Consider the following 23848-nt stretch of genomic DNA (forward strand, 5'->3'; position numbering starts at 1 on the left):
ACATCGTTGACAGCTGTTAATGCACAATTACCATTTTAGATCGACAAACTGTAGTGTATAAGATTTCTATTCAAACGGAAAGCATAAATCTAGGCTACTCGCTACCGTTATCAAAGCATGATGCAAAACTGTGACGCTATAAAAATAATACAAATATTAGCATTTTATTTAAGTTTACTATTATTTTGTATTAGAATCATTACACTTTATTATTTAGTTTATTATTTTATATTAAAAAAAACTAAATAAATTGTAATAATATTGTCACGTTTATTAATTTATTTTTATAATTATTTTTGATGGGTCACACTATGTGCCGAGTGAGGGCTGAAGAAATTACAGTATGTGCACCCCTGCTAATAACTAAATTTGAAAGTCACATTAAAACTTGATTGGATCCACAGCAAAATTTACATTAGAATGCATTTACATCAACAAAAATATAATCTAAATAATAATATTAACAGAAACTTTAATAGACCAATTTAGTCAAATTTTGACACTATATGCATCACAAAAACACGATAAAGCTAAGCAAATACCATAAACGAATAAAAAGGGATTACTAATTTAAAAAAAAATACAAATCCCCAGACTTAACGTCTTTGTTATTTCTTCTTAAACCTCAGTCTAAATTCCCAAAAGATTTTCCCCTCATATTTGCCCTTTTCCTGGAGCAGGAATCCCTCTGTGAGAGTCCGTTCTCTGTCCTGATACCAAACAAACAAGCATGCCAGTGCTTGCTTTTGCTTTTCACACCAAAGATCTCAAACAAAACGGAAGCGTTAAGTGCCTGACGAAGATGCACCACTTTTTTTTGGCTCATATCCGCCATGAGACAAGAGATAATTGGGGAAACTGGGACAGGGTGGATCTTTCAATCACTTTCTCATGCTTTGAGATCTCAAAAACTTTTGAACGAGATTAGAAGCAGACTGTTCCTGAACGTAGTTGCGACTCAGTAATTTAATTTTAAATCTCAGCCAAACATAAAACATGTCATCCTTAAAAAATTGTCAACCCTTGTGTTTTTTCGGCAGCTGCAGACTATATTCTAGGAAACAGAAAAGAAGAAGCTCTTTTCTATATGATTCTGAAAGAACAACGATACAGATTGTAACCCTAAAAAATTACCATCCGATCACAAGTGCAGTATGAAGTACCTCAAGGCTCAGTACTAGGGCCGCTACTTTTCACGCTTTATATATTACCCTTGGGAGATATCATCAGGAAACATTGTGTTAGCTTTCACTGTTATGCTGATGATACTCAGCTTTATATTTCTTTGCAGCCCGATGAAACACACCAATTTGAAAAACTAATGGAATGCATAGTAAATATAAAAAACTGGATGACGAGTAATTTCTTACTGCTAAATTCTGAAAAACAGAGGTGTTAATTATAGGACCTAAAAACTCTGCTTGTAATAACCTAGAACACTGTCTAAGACTTGATGGTTGCTCTGTCAATTCTTCGTCATCAGTTAAGAAACTAGGTGTGCTATTCGATCGCAATCTTTCCTTAGAAAGCCACATTTCTAGCATTTGTAAAACTGCATTTTTTCATCTCAAAAATATATCTAAATTACGGCCTATACTCTCAATGTCAAATGCAGAAATGTTAATCCATGCATTTATGACCTGAAGGTTAGATTATTGTAATGCTTTATTGTCCAAAATGCAGTTCTTACTAGAACCAGGAAGTATGACCATATTAGCCCGGTCCTGTCAACACTGCACTGGCTCCCTATCAAACATCGTATAGATTTTAAAATATTGCTTATTACTTATAAAGCCCTGAATGGTTTAGCACCTCGGTATTTGAATGAGCTCCTTTACATTATACTCCTCTATGTCCGTTACGTTCTCAAAACTCAGGCAATTTGATAATACCTAGAATATCAAAATCAACTGCGGGTGGCAGATCCTTTTCCTATTTGGCGCCTAAACTCTGGAATAACCTACCTAACATTGTTCGGGAGGCAGACACACTCTTGCAGTTTAAATCTAGATTAAAGACCCATCTCTTTAACCTGGCTTACACACAACATACTAATATGCTTTTAATATCCAAATCTGTCAAAGGATTTTTAGGCTGCATTAATTAGGTAAACCGGAACCGGGAACACTTCCCTTAACACCCTATGTACTTGCTACATCATTAGAAGAATGGCATCTACGCTAATATTTGTCTGTTTCTTTCTTATTCCGAGGTCACCGTAGCCACCAGATCCAGTCTGTATCCAGATCAGAGGGTCACTGCTGTCGCCCGGATCCAGTACGTATCCAGACCAGATGGTGGATCAGCACCTAGAAAGGACCTCTACATCCCTGAAAGACAGCGGAGACCAGGACAACTAGAGCCCCAGATACAGATCCCCTGTAAAGACCTTGTCTCAGACGACCACAGGGACAAGACCACAGGAAACAGATGATTCTTCTGCACAATCGGAATTTTTTATGCATTTTTTTTTTTTTATTACCAGATTGTTTTATATTTTATGGTCAAACAGCAACATCACACACTTGCTAAAGTTGAAAAAGTGTAGAAGCTTAGAAAACATTCCGAAATAGAGTTTTCATAATTTAACAGGAATGTTAGAAAAACATTCTTAAATCATATTTTTGTTAGATGGGATCAAGCTCCTGTATTCCCGCTCTCTCTCTCTTCTCAGCCAATTTGTTAAGTGGAGCATTTCTCCCTGCACTAACGGCATGCTGCTGTTAAGTTAAACACGTGGCTCTCGCTTCCATTAACGTCAGAGTGAATCACATGTGAGCGTCAGAGCTCGTGTAGTCGGCGTGTATTAGCAGGATGCGAACAGACGCCACACACGGTACCTTGACACAGAAATTGAATTTCACGGAATGATATTGATTATTTAAGATGCATGTGACAAGTCTAAGTAATGTACGCTTGCTTGCTGTGAGATATGAATGATTTATAATTCATGGAAAAAAAAAAACACCAGTTTTCACAATCTATAATCCACATGATTTCAATTTCTAATAAATGCTAGTCTTTTGAACATTTCATTCATCAAAGAATCTTGAAAATAAGAATGTACCACAGAAGTATCATACAAACATACTGTATGAAGCAGCACAACTGTTTTCAACATTGATAATAATCAGAAATGTTTCTTGAGCAGCAGATCAGCGTATTATTCGGATTTCTGAAGATCATGTGACACTGAAGACTGGAGGAATGATGCTAAAAATACAGCTTTGATCCCAGAAATAAACTGCATTTTAAAATACATTAAAATAGAGAGCAGTTATTTTAAATTCTAATAACAATTCACGATTTTACTGTTTTTACTATATTTGTTTTATCAAATAAAGGCAGCCTCTGTGAGCAGAAGAGACTTTCGAAAAAATATATCTACTGTATATTACTTTCTTGAGGGACACAGACAAACCAAATCAAATTACTGGTAAAAACAGAAAGAAAGAAAGGAGAAACAGCTTCATATTATGTAATACATGAAGAAAAAATAACACTAAAAACTGTAAAACTAATATTATTTGAGAGCGAGACAGAATGCAGGCATTATGTAAATATGTAACATTGTGTTGTAGCTAAATCACAGAAATAATGTCAGGACTACAAACAAACAGTGTTTTCTGGTGGAGAGATGAACTCCCTTTGACTTGCTTCGTAACTGCAGATGGTTTACATGCAAACACACAAAAGGAAAGGCACAACAGATGCCCTTCAAGCTGATCTCCAGATGACTTTGCAGGGAGTATCTCATCGACTCGTGACGCAAACGCAGAGACGCGGTTATGATGAGAGCCAGCTGTGGCTCTTACAGTTTCCCCAGCATACAATGACTAGATATGTTGGCGTTCATATTGCACTCTATATGATCGGATCTCACTTCAGTGTGACTATAAGGTTAACGCCAATGTTTTCTTTTGGTCAGTGCAGTCAGTTCCTGACCACAGTGTTGAATTGCCCCAACAATCGCCTTAACCGAGTTACACTTACATTAGGGTATGTTTTTAGCATGCATTTCGAGTCAGATGGAGCAGAACAGTTTGGTCCGTCCATATCGAAGCCAGCAAACAAATCAGCTAAACCCAGCGGATGCTAGAAAGCAGGGGGCTTTCCAAAACTCGAGGCGGGCAGAACCACAGACCGCGGGTGGGACGGACCCGATGGAGGTCAATGGAGGTTGTGTGTTGTTTTTTGGGCCGGAGCTGCTACGAGCAGCATGTTTCCCTGTCCGTTACTGTACACAACCCCGATTTCAGCTTCTGTGCGGCTCTCACGGGGAAAAACAAACCCACGTAACTGCAGCGTGATCCACGTGAGGCTTGTTCTGAGCGACTGGCGCTCTTGTAGCCATCACTCTGACAATGTACACACATCTGTACTCCGCATGTGCTTTCAGCAAAGGAGGAAAATGAGGCATAACATGAGTATTCAGTCTAAGACAATCATCTAAATCCATATGAATCGGAGAATACCATGTACTGAAACTGATTGAGATGATCACAGGATATATGTTTTTTTAATTCACTGGAAAAAAAGTTAATGAAAGCATTTGCAGAGTAGCAATAGACACAATAAATTCACAATAAAACATGTCCATGCGAAAGCCATGAGTCAGGGCTTATCATTCACACACGCTGAGACCAGGGGATTTGAAGGAAGAAATCCTACTTTAACCTACATCCTACAAATCACATTTCAGAACAACAGCATGAAGGAACAAATATATTAAATATGCTAAAAGTGCAGCATGCACACTGTCTGTGAAATAAAATCCAAATCGGCACCGTTTATTTCCTAAAAGCATCTATTATGTTCAATAAAGGTTAATAATAAAGAAAAGAAAATCACTAAAGAAACAAAACCACGATTTTGATTTGTTTTGGTAATGTCATTTTCTCAGTAAAGTTGTGGTTTTATCTCACATTTACTGTTTTTTTTAAATCATATTTATTGAAATGTAGGATTCCATCACTTGTTCACCAATGGATGCTCTACAGTGAATGGGTGCCGTCAGAATGAGAGTCCAAACAGCTGATAAAAACATCACAATAATCCACAAGTAATTCACTCCACTCCAGTCCATCAGTTAATGTCTTGAGAAGCAAAAAGCTGTGTTTGTATGAAACAAATCCATCATTAAGACCTTTTTAACTTAAAACCTTTGCTTCTGCCCTAAATATGAGTCCATAATCCCTAATCCCTAATAATTGTTCCTCAGGTTCATCTCCTGTTGTCTCCTGATTCAGAACAGACACATTTTTCACCGGAGAAAATGTTATTATGGATTTTATTAAAAAAGGTCTTAATGATGGATTTGTTTCTTACAAATATGCAGCTTTTGTCTTCTCAAGACATTAACTGATGGACTGGAGTGGAGTGGATTATTGTGATGTTTTTATCAGCTGTTTGAACTCTCATTCTGACGGCACCCATTCACTGCAGAGGATCCATAGCTGAGATGGAATGCTACATTTCTCCAGATCTGTCCGAAGCTTCCATAAAAATTGAGTTTATATGCAGAGTTATGTTTTAACTAAGTATAATGATACCAATTTTTGTTTTTTTATATGCATACATCTTTATCTATTGCTAGTCTAGGTTGTAACAGCTGTTGCAACCGACTGGGGTGTTTTTGCGATTTTTGGGTTACTCTGACCTTTGCACATTTTTCAATTTCGATTTTTCAATACGTTATCGTCTTTTTTTTGCATTGAAATGCATCACAAAGTGGGAACAACAAACAAGCCACAAAAACAGTGAATTTCTTAGAACAAAGGGGAATTGTTTCTAAGTAAAATACTCACGCATTGCCTTCTTTACCACAACAACCTAATCCAATAAGAGATTTTTGGGGTGGATGAGAGCAAGAGCGAGAGAGAGAGAGAGTGCTTAGTGCTGAATGGACAGTGCTGAGAGTGAATGGGGATATCATGCCCAGCGGCCCATTCTGACATTAACACAGGCCCTTATGTACCCTGAGAGCCCGGCTAATGATGCGATCCCAGCACTGCCAAACAGAACCACTGGGGCTCTTAGAGGTGTGTGTGTGTGTGTGTGTGTGTGTGTGTGTGTGTGTGTGTTTACATCGCTTTAATGGCTCCAGCCAGCGTCATACACTCTCTGCACCCTCTCATCTCTGACACAGATGAACACTTCCAGAGAAATCCATTTTCCAATGTATGTGTTTATACATAGTTACTCAACTGCAGAATGGACTACTGTGTCACTAACTGAATTTCAGTTTACTATATATTATTATTTTAGGTAGATGATAGTGTAAAACATTTAACTACAAAATATAACAATACTTGCCCTGCTGATTGATTGCATTAAGTCTCGTATTACAAGAAATGTTGTAAACATTTCTCATTAAATATAATTTATGCAATTAAGCAGACGCTTTTATCTAAAGCGAATTACAGTGCATTCATTCAGGCTAATATTTTACCTAATTTGCATACATTTCAAGAACAGAAATTGGATAAAGCCGGATTCAAAATTCTTGTTTGGTTTTGTTGCAATATTAGAATTAAAAGTTTTTACATAATACATTTTGGATCTCTTTTATCGCTCCATAAATCTAAATCAACAGCCCTCAAAAAAAAAAAAAAAAAAAAAGTGAATCATGTTTTTAGTTATAAAAAACATAGATAAAACTAAAACTGCAATTAATAAAAAAATAAATAAAAAAAACACTACTTTTTACTGTTTTCTGTGTACATTTAACTGTATACATTTTAAACTAATATGAGAAAAACTACGCCATATACAGTGTTCCCACATTTGAACAATTTATTTTCCATTACCTTTTCAGATGTTTGTGGTTACTGGATAAGGATTTTCATATATTATAATATTATAATTTTTATTCAGACTCATTTACTAACTACTTGGAAAGAGCCTCGTAATTAAGCTCCATAGTTTGTGATGATGTTTTATATATACAGTTTATTATACGTTTACATTTTTTTTCTACACACACACACACACACACACACACACACACACACACACACACACACACACACACACGCCACGCCAATAAAATACTGTAAAGAACTGTATAATTAATGGCATATTCGCTACAGAAATGTCCACTTTATGGAAGTCCGTGCATGCTTAATTCAGCAAATTAACCAGGAAATAAACCTAACCATAAAACAATAATATAATAAATTAAATCAAAGGTAAATATAATTGATATTAATTGCACGTCATAGCCACATGGAAACGAAAGGTCAAGTTGAACACTCTGTATTGTAAGATTTAAATAAATATAGGTCATAAAACGCATACAGAAAATTATTATACATACTTTATAGTTGAGAAATAGAAAGAATAGTATGCTATTTTCGAACTTTCCTCCTCACATGCACTGTTTACAGGCACACACACCAGAGGAAAGTCCATTAGCCCTTGTGATCAGGGACAACCGTTGCACAAATTATGGTGACAGCCATTAGCGCGAACCGGAGAGCGAGAACACCTGGACACATCTGTTCATCAACAGCACAAACCCTGAGAGAAGCTTTCCAGCTCAGCCCGCAAACCAGCGCGAGCAGGATCTGCTCTGTTTATTTGACAAAGCCGTCTGCTGCACGGCCTGCCTGGTTTGTTTGAAATGTCAGATGTGCGGCTTCTCGGGTTGGGGTCGAGAGACAGCCCTCCGAGGACGACACGAGACGCATAACGAATTAGATGGAGAGCGATTGAGTGTGAAATAAATGGAAGCGATTTGAAGAATCATTCATGTCTGAAGCACAAACGGTTTAATTCAACGAGTAACATGACTAAGTTTCATACAAACCAAAAGTATGAGCATTATTAATAGTGATGTTTGACTTAATAGATGTAAAGAAGCTTTCAGAAACATCCAGTCACTTTGTTAAATTTATCTTTTTTTATTGCAGTGGTGGCTACAAAAATAGCTACAGTAACAATCTTTGTGCTGAAACTATGGTTTATTGGAATTTATTACACGGCTCTGTGGAATACTTGATTCTGATTGGTCAGTCGTGTCATTGACATGGTATGTTATCCCTTGATAACAACTGTTAAAAGATGATAACACAGGCTTATCCAGGTAACTGAAGTCGGCACAATACTCTTGCCAGGAATTTTTTTTTTAACTGTACCGTATCCCTTAAATGTTAATCTGGTTTGAACTTGCCGCTTGCTCAAAACGGTGTTCACGGACGCTTTGCGTAAAAAATATTTCAACTCAAATCAATATTTTGTCTAATTATTTACTTATGTTCCAAGTAGCCATGTAATAACAGGGATAATGTACATCTAGCCGGTTATTAATGCTGTATAAACCCCTTAAGGGGTGGGATATTCATATTGAATTGTATTATATAATTAACGTAGACATGCATTAAACATGTTAAAGGAGAAACTGAATATAATTAGAGTATTTTTTGATTAAGCTATAGCAATTGTGCATTTATACTAGACTACTGTTTTCCATGCAAATACCACAGAAACCATTTCATTGCATTTTTACCATGGTTTTGAGACATAGACATAATATAAGATTATAACAATAATACTATTATTATTGCATATATATATATATATATATATATATATATATATATATATATATATGGGGTCTGATAAGAGGAAAGATCAAATAAAGCTTGTATTTGTTTCCATTTGAAGATAAACTATGACTATATTAAACAATCACTCTAACTAGCGATGCATTGTATGATTTTAAATTCCTTTGGATTCAAATGGATCATATATTCATTTGTACAATAAAGTGATCACATAAAACTCTGAAGATGATATAAAAATCTGAAATGTCATTAAAGATGATGAAAGCCATTGCAACGGCCAGCGTTATATAAAAACACATGATTAAACCGGGGGCTTGGGTCAGGATGGGTCTTTGGATGGTTTGATGCAGGACAGATGAGGACAATGTTTCTGTTGGTATGAATGACATTAGCTTTTAATCAATCAATCTCACAGCACTGACCCTCATCCAATAGGTCAACCGTAGCGTCCCGTTACGTAACGGCGAGACATAAGAGCAGGACGGCAGCTGAGGTCCTTTCCACTGCTGCCAGTCGAGGTGCCAGCTGTCATATGAGTGGGCATCGCGAATGGGACGCCGTTTACTCGCTCTTTAAAGTTACATAACGGTGAACTGAGGATGTTATGTACGGTAGAATTAGGAGAGTCATGATGTGATCAAATCAAACAAAATGATTAAAGCGTGAAATACGAATTAGTGTAGTTTGCTGTATGAAAAGTTTGATTGCATGATTCCTTTATCCTTTGGATGTCATTAGTCTAAATAAATTGAATAATTACACGGTTAACTGTGAAACGTTACTATATAAGATGGCTAACTTTAATATCCGCAACTAAATATAATTTCAAGGTTAATGAAAATAAATTTGCAATGCTTCATTAATTGTTTCTTAATTTGCATGTGTTGAGAGGATTTGCAACACTGTTGTCAAACTGATGAAGATGTTTTCTTCATCGGCTGGTCTAATCAGTGAATGAAAACATCTACATTTCCATTAAGTTAGTTTTCTCAATGGTTTCACAGTGACAGATGAACGTTTTTGGACAGGTTTTGGCTAGAAACAACAAATTCTCAATGCTAAAGGGGATGTATGAGTGTTTCTTTCAGGTCCTGTACAGATGGATCACATCTGTGAAGGAAGTACAGATCCCCTGCATGCCATCTTTCCCTCTATCTTCACTCTCTCTCTCTTTTCCTTTTCTCCCTTGCAGTGAGAAGAACAGGGAGAGATGTTGCATAAAAATCCCTATAATGTTTTTAATCGCCTCCAATAAAATTGTTAAAGCAACATGAAAGCGAACTAAGCAAACACATAAATGGCTTTATCCATGTTAGTCTGCGAAACAATTCTGCGCATTACAATGATGCATATCTGCACACGCACACACATAAACAACGGCTAAGTGTGCTTAACATTATAAAGCATGGAACTTGTTGAAAATAAAAACAATGTTGTCTTTGTTTCTGCTACAATGTCTTCAGTGTTTAATAGATGTATCTTTACTATCTGTTAAATGTCATGCAGAAACTAGCCTTGGGAGAAACATTAAACAAACAGAATAATTTGTACAATGGTCTTTCAATGCATACCAAAACATCACTTATTATAAGCAAAACTGGGTTAAAGAAGCCACAAAAAGCTAACGCTAAATTTTCCCATGAAAATACATTATGAAAAAAGGCAAGATAAATATTATGAATGCAGAAATCAATTATATCATTTGATAGTTATATATCGACCACAAATTACACCTTAAATACGCAATTCGTTATTTTTTGTAATTTAGCTACTTGTCTTTAGCTTAGGAAGTTTTAACGTCGTAATGAAATGGAAGTAGCGACAGATTTTTTCTTCTATATTGTGAAGTACATCTTACAGTATTATAAAAAAAACATAGGGCGGTACTTCGTTCTATGCAGCGGTCATTGATTGGATGTTGAGATATGGGCGTGGCACTCAAAAGTGAAGGGGCGGGGCTTAAATGCTACTGCATGCTATTGATAGTGGATTATGGAAAAAAATACAGGGTGGGACTTGGCTCTGCGTAATGGTTTTTGATTGTATGTTCAAATGTGGGCGGGGCTCTCAAATGGAGGGGCAGGGTTTAAAAGATACTTTATGCTATAATGCATGCTATTTCTGTGTCTAATGCTTCAATGCTATCTGTACTTTAGGATTTGCTTGTAGCTTGGTAAGTTTTATTTCTATAATGAAACGGAAATAGTGAGAGATCTTTCGTTCTGTAATGTGATTGGAGTATAACAGATTATCGATTTTTTTTTTTTAAGTAGGGTGGGACTTGGTTCTACGTAGCAACTGTTGATTAGATGCTGAGATGTGGGTGTGGCAACTCAAAAGTAGAGGGGCGTGGCTTAAGCAGATTTAATTATCGAAGACATTTTGAAATGTGCCAAAACCCACAGATGAATTGTTCAAATTAGCTCCATTACTTGTATTTAGATAAGATTACATGCCGAATTCCTTCCACTACTGTACCTTCCCTAAGTGATCAACAGATCTATGCACTTTTTGTGTTTTTACTGCGATCAGAGTCAGATCTAGCAGCGGTGGGCATAAGTCAGCAGCAGTTCTCACGGTATCTGTCAACTTCTGACGCACAGCAGGAGCCGGTTTCTCACGCGAGCTCTGACGGTGGACCTGTGACTGCGCGGTTTCACATTATTAGGCGAGCTACACGCTTAACTCGGCTAACGAGCGTCCAAAAAACACTTCCAGCTGTAATGGTCACAATTGCGTATGCAATAATCTGATGTGAAACACAAATGCAGACAGAACCATCAAAGTTGGTGATGGCAGCCAAGGTGCGAGCTGCAGCAACATGTCAACGAAGCAACTTTGTGTGTTTCTTGGCTGCAGTTAAAATCTTCCAGCTGCCGTTTCATTGTTTCCTCTGAGAAGCCGGTGGTAAAATGAAACTCCAGCTGTTATCAAAGCCTCATAAAATGCTTTTGCGTCAGGAGTCCCCTCAGGATACGTAGGGGGTTCGAATGCAGAGTTTGCCATGATAACAGGAACTCAAGTGTTGAGATAAAGAGATTAGTCACTATTAATGAGGTAAATTCACACGGTTTTTAAGAGGCTTTCTCAGAGACTCACAAACATGGAGAGGATTGTTATCATCTGGTTCATGTTATTTAACGCTTCTGAACATTTAGAAGAAAAACATTCATCAGACATAATTTTATTTATAGAGAAGAGATAATTTTATTTATAGAGAAGAGATGCAAAATTGTTTAAAACTAGGTAAAAGTTGCACTGTAAAAATTATTTTGTAAATCAAATCAGATTATTGCAGCATGTTTTACAAAAATGTCATGTTTAATTCAATGTATCGCTTCTTAGTAAATAATTGTTTATTGTATGGAGCATATTCATAAAACATAAGAAGAATGAAGAATGAAAATAGTGATTAAATTGCATTAAATTAAATGTGGCAATTTCCTTTTTTAAGAATAATTTATTTATTATAATTATGGGTATGATATGTCCCAGTTTAATTTATTTAGCTATCCTCACTTAACTAAATTAACTATAGTGTGAGAATAATTTTACCCACTAGTAAAAAAATATAAAAAATTATACCTTGTGTATGAATAATTTTATATATATATAAAAAAAAATTATATAAAATATACAATATAAATAAAATGTTGAAAAATAAAAAACTATTTAAGTAAAATTAATTGCACTAATTGAAATTAAATTGGCAGCCCCAATTACAATGAATCCAGATGCTTTGGGAAAAATTACAGTTATCAATACTGTTCAGCACTATTTTGTTTGTTGACTACTGTGTAACTTTTTGAGCAAACGTTCTAGAAACTTTCCAGAGTAACTTTGCTTCCCACTAATTCAAATATACTTAGAAAAAGGTAAACCATCTCTCAAATCCATAAACCCGAATGCAAGAACGCAAGAGAGAGACGGACTGACAAACAGACAGATGCACAGACAGACACCGTTTTTGTCATCGACTGGCTCAGCTATGTAACTTCCCCCATCACTACACCATCTGCCGTCCATATTTTGGAAACTAAAACACACCACTGAGTGAGTTAACAAGACAGGCCTTGTCTGGGACCGGCCGCTCATCTGGGCAGCAGTGGGGAGCTCCTGGAGAGAGGTGCGCTGGAGCCCAGCCAGCTCAGGTTAAAATAACACTCAAAAACATGTGACAAACACACACCTACTGAGAGAACACCAGTGAGTGTGCACTAGGGCTGTGAGATGCAGGAAAAAAATGTTTCTTTTTTTTTTTTCAGCCTTTTGGGTAATTCGCCAAAATATTTATGCACTTTCTTTGAAATGGTTAATTTTTTAGTTGTCAAATAGATGTAAAATCTTCAATTACTCAACTGGATTAGAAATGTTTAATTGGTAAAAAAAAAAAAATAATTACTTTAAAATATTTCATTGAATAATTTTCATTTATACACATCGGTAAAATAATGCACAGTAAATAATAACAATAAATAATAATATGTTAAATCTTTCATTAGTAAACTGGATTAGTAATGTATAATTAGTGAAAAAAATGATAGAATAAAATAATACCTAGTAACAGCAATACATAATTAGAGGTCATATCTTTAATTATTAGGCTAAATTGGATTAATGTTCGATTAGTAAAAAAAAAAAAAGTAGCTAAAATAACCATTAAACAACAAAAAAACTGTTTCTTTCATGCACATCATCAGAAAATACATTGTAAATAATAGCAGTAAATAATTAGACATTTGATTTTGTGAGATCATGTCTATATGATAGTCGGAGTCCCACAAGGGTCAATTCTTGCACCGCTCTTGTTTAGCCTGTATATGCTCCCACTAAGTCAAATAATGAGAAGGAACCAAATTGCATATCAGTGCTATGCTGATGATACCCAAGATTTACCTAGCCTTATCTCCAAATGGCTACAGCCCTATTGACTCCCTCTGCCAATGCATTGATGAAATTAATAGTTGGATGTGCCAGAACTTTCTGCAGTTAAACAAGGAAAAAACTGAAGTCATTGCATTTGGGAACAAAGATGAAGTCTTCAAGATGAATGCATACCCTTGACTCTAGAGGTCAAACAACTAAAAATCAAGTCAGGAATCTTGGTGTGATTCTGGAGACAGACCTTAGTTTCAGTAGTCATGTCAAAGCAGTAACTAAATCAGCATACTATCATTTAAAAAACATCGCAAGAATTAGATGTTTTGTTTCCAGTCAAGACTTGGAGAAACTTGCATGTGCTATATAAATAAACTTGCCTTGCCTTATATAATTATTATTCTTTTTTTTAATTGAGCGATGCAAACAAATAATTTAATCAGTTCAATGAAACGGTGTTTGATTCAGCTGATTCACAGAAATGAATCAAACTGTACTGCCATTTTTGTATGTTTGTGCGTCTAAATATAGCTTAAGTTTATAATCACCAACAACATCACTAGAAATATATTGTGAATACTCAATGTGCATCACCCAGACATAGTACAGACCATAGTCCTCACTTCTTGGCATCTCATACGCCGTAATAAGCGTCTTAGTCAAAAACACTACATTTCCAGAAGCCTTTGAACAGCTTGTATTCTCATGACACACTTTTACAGCAGCTGAGGGTTTCTGGCATGTGTCCGTCCTGCAGTTTATTTGGATTGACATATGTAGAACAGTTAATGTCATTTGTTTTGTTTTTTCACTCGCTCCGTTTGCGCCAGCCGCGCACCTGGTTCAGATCGAAGCGGGGAGAAACCGTGCAGTTTCGTTCTAGCTTGTTTGGAAAGAGTCAAACTGCTAGCATTTTTAAAATGGATGAGGTTTTTGGCAGCCGTCTGCACAGGCAAGACAGCTGAGGCTACACATTCCAGTCCTGGCATGGTCCGACTGGACGCGAGGCCTCTTACAAGCAAAATACTGCACGGTCGACGTCAAAGATCCCTCTGTCTGCTACTGCAGCGCAGACCAGACCAATTAGAGCGAGAGGGAGCGAAGAAGTGTAGACGAAGGCCTGCAGGAAGGAAAAACAACCCTCAGCGTGTCGAGTGCTCAAGTGTAGATTTAAAATCTCTCAGCCCAGCTACTGCAGGTCAGGCCAGAAACCACAAGGGACGGCACAAGGTCCACTTCAGACAGGAAACCATTACCTTCAGGCCACATCGTCTGCTGTAAGTGAGCTCAAGCGCTTGGCATTTCCCAGATCTCATTGCTTTAAGAGGTTTATTATCAACAATGGCGGACAGAAAAGTCCCATCTACTAACCTCGTATCTCCAGTGGGTTGCATGGGAAACGGACCCCCTTAAAAAAAAAAAAAAAAGCCCATGGCACAGAAACATGCTCCTGGTCTCTATGGATCTCCATTTGCGTCATCCCTCAAATAGCTCCATGCACACCCTTTCTTCTCCTCCAGAAATCCAATACGTTATCCTTTCCTCCATCACAAAAGAAACAGGAACATCTTAAATTCTCAGGCCACTAAAAATGCCACTGTTTTTCTACTTCTGCGGAGGAGGGGGGAACAGCGGAGGACCCTGCATTTAATCAATCGGAGAAAAGATGTGACAAAAGTGACAAATGCATTTCTCTTTTAAGTCAATGTGGCACCAAAGTATACCCTTTTTGTTTCTTAATGCTCTTTCTGATCAAATTTTTTTTAACGTCTGGCACTTGCAAACACACACACACACACACACACACACAAATTATGGGAATGATTTGAAAAAGTTAAATGGTCTTGAAAAAAAAAAATAGTCGCCGTCAAAAATGAATACATTGAAAATGAATGGGAAATTAATTTAATCTAGTGGTAACATTGGGTATGACTCCCAGACAAAATCTTACTTTTTTACGATATCAACCTAAAATTAAAAACACAGCTTGTTTAGCCTGATGCATTTGATCTTCTTGCATTTTAGAGTAAAACTATATATTTATATCATGCAAAATTAGAAAATAGTACTTTTGTGCATTTATCTTAACAATAAATTAAAGCTTCTATAACTTTATAGCAAAATCTTTATAAAAAAAGTCACAATTTTAAATACATTAAATAAAATAAAACATCCAACCAAAATATAGTACATTAATTTCACTTTAATTTAAACCTGTGTCATTTCTGACTGGCACATGAGGAGCACCTGAGGGTTAATACATTCATTGCATTTCCTTGGTTCTCAGAAGCAGATGCAAACTTCCATCCACCTTATTTTGCAGCCCAAAGACAACTATTTTCACTGAACGTGCAACACTTCTGGTCTATTAGCCATATAGGTAACTTTGCTTGATTTTCAATGTTAATAGCTGTGGAAACATCAATGAACAGTCTGTGAAAAAGGTCTATCCTTTACATTTTTATCTTTTTAAATATCCTGTTACACTCCAAAATACGTCACATTACTGAAGCAAAATGGGTTGAATGTTATTATTTCTGCACATGGCATGCCGGAAAGCGATGTATTGGGTCACTCAACCAAACAGTATGAATGTCTTGAGCCCAATGCACACTTTAAGACTTTTTCATATTCAAAGTCTGCCAGAAAGCATCCTAGATTGTAGTTGACTTGCAAGCGCACTGGTGAGACATGCAATGAATAACTGGCACATTTTTTTAAATTTGAATTCGCGAGAAATTGAATGAACAAGAATTCTAAATATTTTAATGAACATAACTTGTCTTGGTATGTGCTTGACTTGTCTTAGTTTGCACAAGTCAAGTAAAGAATCTGTTTAAGACCAAGTAAAGAACATTCAAGTAATAAATTGGAGGGAACACAATCCATCAGTATGTTCTCTAAATGCAAATGCCACAACCAGCTCGATTAGCAACACTTCAAAGTTTGAAAATACAACTTTGAACAGATTTCCAGTCATTTCTTATTCATTTTACAAAAAAGAAACTTAACTAGAGTATGTAAATAACTTTTACTGTAGCTTCAGCACCAAACTGATGTTTTTCCTCACTATTTGTGTCGTTTTCCATTGCAAATGTCAAAATTTATGAAGTGAATTAATGATTTAAAAAGAACAAATATCTGCCAATCAACTTAATTCAAATAGAAACCTAATTTGTATATCCCATTGACATATTTGTTCTTGTTTTTAGCACAAAACTTACTTCATTTTGTTACATTTCTCAAAATATCTCCATATCTTCTTCATTTTGCATCTCAAGCAAATGTTTCTTTATTTAATGACGTTAAGGTATTTGTATGGCAAAAAACAAGACAAAAATCCTCAGAAAGGTATTCGTTTTTTGCCATGACTTTATGAATTTCAGACTTTCTGCTCCAATTCTAAAGCATTCATTTCTGGAATTAAGTCTTTTTTACGACCCACAGAATCACTGATTAAACTGGGACAGGACAAAATGACTCACTTCCCCTTCAAGAGCAGATTTAAATACTCTCGGCTCTGCCCAGAGGCTCTGGCTCATGCCGAACAGCTCTTCCAGGCAGCCCTGGGCTAATCGCAATTCACTGACCCGCTACAGGCTACTAAAGGCTCCATGCGGTGAGGTGTTTAGCTGAAACAGCTCCTCGTGCCATTAAACGGGGGTTTTCCATGAACACCGTCCTCTGGAGACCTGTGCTTAAATGCAGGCACATGCAGAGAGCAACGCTTCAGTTTACCACCCAGAAACACTCTTTAATAACCTTCAATCATCTGGAGCTCTAGTTAGCTTGAGAACTAAAGGTCCAAAGTGCAAGTACTGTCTGCTTTGTACTGTATCAGATTGAGAAGCTCAGGCCACACTGTTCATAAACTCGACACTGGGCCACGTTTATTAAAATCCCAACTCCACATAAGGTTATTCAAGTCTATACAAAGACAAGAGGGCGAAGACGTTTCAGCCTCGTTCTCAGTCCATTTGAAGAACGTTATGTAACTCACTTCGCAAAGCGATGCTCATAATGGGAATGATTTTCTGTCCATCACTGAAAGCGCCCAGGGCATGTGCTCTACTGAGTGGATGACAGATAATGGCCACAGTCGCTCTGAGCTCACTTCCTGTTTATGAACCAACCCCCCAAATGAGAAGATTTACTAATGCGAGTTTGATGCTCGGTTCAAATAAGACTTCACTTAGTCCTTTTAGGTCTCATTTGTTGTACATTTACATCAGTAACATTTTACAATTACACCTCTGACAGTAGAGTGTGATGACAACATAGAGTTGCCAATGTGATAATATATTAAAATAATATGATAACAAATACCTGTCTGCAATAACAGTCAGCATAACAGAAGTGAATGACACCGGAAGTCTTTGCAAAGTCAAGTAACAAATGCACCGCTTTTATGTTAAAAATAAGAGCGTGCCGTGATGTCAGGAGCATGCAAACATGCAAATTAACATCAAATTGACTTCCCCAATATGTGATCACTTCCATGTTTTAATAACAATTGCAAACTGAACCAAAGTTAACAGAGTTCCTGTCGCAGAAACAGCTTTCGCACCACCTAAACTCTGACGTCAAACAGACACCGAAAGCTTGTCTTTGTACACGAGGTGCACACTGTTCTGTGTGGCCCATTAAGACACACAGGTTATTGTCAGAGCAGACAGCCGGGACGCCGGGAACAGCGCAGGGGTCACACACTGGTATGTTTACACACCCAGACCACACAGATAAAACAACTGCACATAAACCGCTATAGGAGCTAATATCACTCCAGACATCACACATGTGCACCAGGTGTGTGTGTGTGTTACAGAACATGAAAAAACACACTCACGAGTCTGTGTTCTTGTCCATTTCACAAGTGTTGCACCAACAATGCATTGATTCATCACAAATGTTGTTCCTTTTAAGGTTCCCGTAGGAAAAAGGTCCCTAATGCATTAATTATGTGGCCACTAGGGGGTGCAGACTAAATACTCGAGAGACCAAACCAGCAAAAAGGCCAACTACTCTGTGAAAACACTAAATGTCCAGTGAGGATAGCAAAGGAAGAAATATTTAATTCATACAAAATTCATCCATTGACTAAAGTGAGTTACAGTGCAAGATATGACACTTCATTTATAATCACTATATGATTTAATGCAAAACTTGAAATGCCAGTTCATCTTATTGTCACATAAATCAAATCCTGTAAACAGGACAAAAAGACGAGCAAATGTGACTACAATATTTGCAATTTGTTTAACAATTATTCACCACCATGCTTAACGATAGCCAATGATTTGGACATTATTTTTCAATAACTAGATAATTTTAGCTTAATATTTTGTGTACTTTAGCTAATCAACAGTCTAAACATTAGTAGCGCAGGCTGTATCCTAACAATGCACTATAAAATAAAAAATAAAAATAATAATTTTAGATGTAATAATTTTAATCTCTCTCTTTCTCTTCACACACACACACACACACATATATATTTTTATTGAAATTGCAAAAAAATAAAAAAATACTTTGATGAACAAAAATGTATAGAAATAAGGTGACTAATCATGTTACGTTCTTTTAAGGTACATAGCTTAAGAAACGTACAGCTTTACTGTAGCAAAATACCATGACATCCTGTTGACAAGCCAAATCGTGCTACACACAGTCCTCTGTGTGAATGTAAAATATCTCTAAGACACATCAACACATTAACTTCAAAATCAAATAAACTTGTACATGCTTCTGCAACCCAGTTGTGCAGAAATCTCCACTGTAGTCCATATGCATCCTAGTTCTGTGAGATTTTCATATTTGTGCTATAATACAATGCATGAAAAATCAAAAACACACCAAACAGAGTACAAGAGGTCAAAGTTCATTGCTTTAGCCATGAGCTTTTCCTTCCGATATTGTCATACAAGAAATTTAAGAATGCATGCTTAAGTGAAAGTGTTCCAAGTATCCAAGTAAGTGGCAGGAAAAACGAAAACCTCTGAAAAAACACAACCAACAGAAATACATTTTCATAGATTTATGATCATGTAATAAGAGGTAACACTTTACACTGCTTTATGGTTTTGCAATTCCTTACAGCAGCAGTAAGTGCATGCAGTTCATAAGTAGCACTATTATAATTTATGCAAACTAACGTGTGACCGATTTTTTATTAATATGATCAATAGCAGCAAAAGCAATATTAAGACAGTCTTGTTGCTAAACAGCTGCTTAATTTTCTAGTTCAGGAGCAATACAGCCAAACAGTGTTTAAAGCGCGTCCTGACGCGGCATTATTGTTCTCCTTGTGATCGAAAGCGGCAGGAATAATAACAATGTCTTGTTTTAATCCGCTAATACACGAGCAGTTACAGTAAACGATCATGTTCGGACTTCTACAGACGCGCGCTACCGTTCCGATGTGTCGTTTGCGATCGATGGCAGCTCTATCATTAAAGAGGACGTACCTGGTCTCTCTGCAAACAGGGCAGCGATGTCCGCCTGTGAGATTTGCTCCTGGGCTGGCCGTGCTGTGCCATGTCTGACGAGACTACGGAGCTGGACCTCCTGCGCCTCTTAAATACCGGAATATCTCCCCTCGATCCCTCCCGGTGTGATGCGCCCTGCTCCGGCAGCAGCCTGTCCGCATACCTCGCCAGCAGGACCCCCAGCACCCCGAGCAGGTACGCCAGGTAGGGTCTCCAGCTGGCGCGCACCTTCTGCAGAGACAGCAACGATACGGTCCTGATGATGCTGATGAAGAGGAGCACGGAGATGCCCTGACCCAGACGCACCACCATGAGCGCCCCGCTGGCCAGGCAGGCGAGCAGCACCAGCGCGGTGGCCGTGAATGAGTACAGCTGCTGCGCATCCAACAGCGACTGCGCCGCCGCTTCGCCCAGATGGCACACGGTGAGCAGGAACACGGCCGTGCGGATGAGCACCCCGCAGCGGAGCAGATACACACCCACCCAGAAGAAGGCACACACGAGCGTGAAGACGGGCGAGAGCAGCTGCCACACGAGCTCCACGAGCGTCACCAAGTGAGAGCCAGAGTGCGCGTGTGCGCGCTCCGCGTCCCAGTCCGCGGACTGAGCGAGCAGCGCGAGCAGCACGGACAGTGAAGCGACGCACACGGCCGAGGAGAGGCTCTTACGGCTCCACACGAGAGCAAAGCACGAGTGCCAGCAGTCCTGCTCCACGGGAGTGACACAAGTGCGCACATAGCCGTTGCGCACGGATTCCAGTGCCATCGGTCACGGGAGAGCACGCGTACGCGCTCGCGCACACACGCATTAATGCGCAGAGCCGCTGTTCCTTCACACGTGGGCCAGTGACTCTCGGACTGGGAGACTTCAAAGCATCCTCGGAGTAAAGTGAAGTCGGGGTGCGTGGAGGAGAAAAGCGAGCCCCTTTTCTTTGCAATGCGTAAAATCCCCCATCGTCTTACAATCCAGTCAAGCGGAACGAGGAATTCCTGATGTTTCTAGGCCACCACCATCCTGCTCCTCCACCTCATCAGTGATCTCTCTCTCTCTCCCTCGCGCTCCCTCTGTTTGTTTCTCTCGCGTGCTCTCGGATTATTTCCCCTCTTGGATCATTTTCACGCGTGGAAACTCTCGCTGCACAAAGATTTCCGTGACTTTTGGATCGTACTGGCCAGTGTCCCGTGGCTCGCGAGGCGGTCCCTAAACAGAGAGAGCGCGCGCTGCTCCGTGTGCCGATCAGACCCGATTCAGATTATCAGTCAGTTGGTTTATTGATTTCAGCTGCTCGCGTCCATGTGCTTTCTCCCGTTTTTTTTTTTTTTTTTTTTTATAACTCACCTACATTGACGTCATCATCCTTTCCGTACGTGGGGTACGTTTAAATGGCGGGAAATAAATGATTCACACTTGAAATAAAGGAAACAACATACTTTTTAAAACCTAAATAATAGACAACTATTTTTTATGTGCATGCTGTGCAAAAGGTGAAATGGCACTGTGAACCCTTAAAACAGCTTGAATATATTTTTCCCAACTGCAGTAAACTATTAAAGTACATTAAACCAAAAATCACAGCTTTCTTGACTATAATTGTTAATTATTTGTTTTATGACTGAATTTTTTTAATGATAATATTTTAGCAGATTCAATTAAGGATTTATATACAAACAATAATTTATTAGCCCCATTTATGAAGAATGTTTAAAAAAAATAAATAAATAAATAAATGTGTGTATCTGATTTTATCTCACTTTGGTTTAGTTTTTGCTGACTGGTTTTTCATTTACAGTTAATTTTATATTTAATTTGCATTGAGTTATAACCACAATTCCTTGCAATATCAAACAAAAAAGTTAAAAATTTATTAACTATCAGCCCCAGACTCTAAGATAAATTTTTCATTTATTTGATTAAAGTTTTTTCTTCGGTATTGGTTCCTGCAGAGTCTAAATTTCATGTTCATTACCAGCGTCAAACAAAATTCAAATGAAAGTCACTAGTTTTTCTGCTGTTTTAATTAAGACTTTGTGTGCTTTTCCGCAAACTTATGTTATTTTTATGTGTTTATTTTCTTCAATCCTTCTTCAGTATCAGTTCTCGGTGACTTTACAGTAAAAATTTACAGTTGTTAACATTTGCATATCAATGCACCATCAAGATCAAACAAAAATCATATGACCATCAATCATTTGGTTTTTCCTGGCTATTAATTCTAGCGGAGCAATTTTCCTGTAATATATTAGTGACTACTTAACATTTACTGGTAAACACGACTCCCTATTGTTGCATGAGTGAGATCCAACAAAAAAAACATATTAATGATGGCATTCCCAATCTGGCTGCCATTCACACAGGAGCTCGCAGTGTGCGCAGAATTCCCAGGAGGAAAAAAAACAGTTCCTTAACTAAGACGGTCTCTCTACTGGCTGGACAGAAACTTGCAGCTGAGACATTTTAAGAGTCTGATGGATGTCCACATCCCACGGTGACGCTCTGAGTTTCCCGGCCTCCCGCCGATGAGGAGCAGCTGAGGGAATGTGGGAGCGCTTGTTTGGAAAGCTGCAGAGGCAACAGTGTCTTCCGGTCTCGGCTCCTGGGTCAGTCGAGGGCCATCTAATATTAAGTCCTTGCGTCATGTCCTCCAAACAGCAAAATAAAGATAAGGATATAAATTGCAGGGAAAAATCCTAAGCGGGAACACAGCAGAGCCAGTTCTAAGGATAAGGAAATGCGCCTGTAAAAACAAATGCCTAAATCCTGTATTACGGAGTTAGGTCATTATAGGTTAATGCAATAAATTGAAAATATGGTAAAGGAAAAGCTCTATGGAATAATATAAATGCTATAAAGGAGCTTAAGTGGTCTTAAAATGCAGAAAGCCAAGATTATCATTGAGGTATTATTATAGTTTTTGCTAATATTTCTATATTTTCTGTTTTAGTTAATATTTCAGTATTTTATTGTGCTTGTCATTTTTATTTTTTAGTTTACTATATATATATTTATGTTTCTTCAATATATCACAACATATTCTTGGTTAAAAAATAATTACTTAAAATGCTGACGCCATTCCCAGGTTTGCCACTAAGGGGCACTACTTTTTCCACGCGATAAGATGCAATGACCAAATATTTAACTTTTTGTCCTCTCTAAATGTCTAAATGTTTTCTGCTCACCTTAATAACGAATCCAGATTGATTTCTAAAATGCATTAATGTGAGGCTATTTCCAGCCTGTTTAGTTATGATTGTGTCTCACGATGCGCTCGGACAGTCATTTCCATCGGAAAGATGCGCTCAAGCCAAAGTTATACATGAGAAAAGAATAATTGTACGCAGGCTTGGAGGTGTTTACACTTAAATCTATTTGCAAGTCTCAAAGTGCCAGTCTGAAACATCTCGCCCAGCCTGTGATAAATAATCAGACACTCTGGGTTCAGGGCTTGCTGCAGAAAAAGCTGAAATATAAGCATGAAACTGTGTGGGGGAACTTAAACATGTGAGTCCAAAATGCATTACAGGTGGAGCGATTGGGGATTAAGTCTGGGAGAAGATTCAATTTTCCCTCCTAGTACATCAGCTCTAGCATAAACCCCGGCTTGGCACAAGATGCCAAGTATAAAAGCATAATTTCACCTCCACCCCGCGCGCTCCTCGCTGCTCTCTAGACACACTCCTGTGGTTAGGATCTGAATGGAGAATGTTCTGTATGCAGAGAGCCGTCCTCCGGGAACGCTGGGATGGAATTGTGGGATACTGTCACTGCACGGGCTGGGTTTTCAGCGATCTGCCTGAACATTTACATAATGTCATTTGAAACATGGATTGTGTTTGTCAAGCACGTTGCTATTTCTAAGAGTTGTGCTTGTTTAATGTTTAGGTGAAAAAGCAAGAACATCGAATGCATGGACGCCATGAA

General features: G+C 37.9%; 1 protein-coding gene across 3 annotated transcripts in view; it reads right to left on the bottom strand.

Annotated features, from left to right (window-relative positions):
* LOC113047885 (cGMP-inhibited 3',5'-cyclic phosphodiesterase A-like) overlaps window positions 1-21576 on the bottom strand; it is an 81450-nt gene extending 59874 nt beyond the window's left edge. Inside the window, exon 1 of one of the 3 annotated variants that reach the window (XM_026209235.1) lies at window positions 19910-21576. In XM_026209235.1, coding sequence (XP_026065020.1) covers window positions 19910-20695 — 786 coding nt within the window. In that variant the 5' untranslated portion in view covers window positions 20696-21576. The remainder of the gene's footprint in view (window positions 1-19909) is intronic. The other 2 variants (XM_026209233.1, XM_026209234.1) reach the window with 2 other exon arrangements.
* Window positions 21577-23848: the final 2272 nt, after the last annotated feature.

Source organism: Carassius auratus, chromosome 29 (genome assembly GCF_003368295.1).
Source record: "Carassius auratus strain Wakin chromosome 29, ASM336829v1, whole genome shotgun sequence".
Lineage (NCBI taxonomy): Eukaryota > Metazoa > Chordata > Actinopteri > Cypriniformes > Cyprinidae > Carassius > Carassius auratus.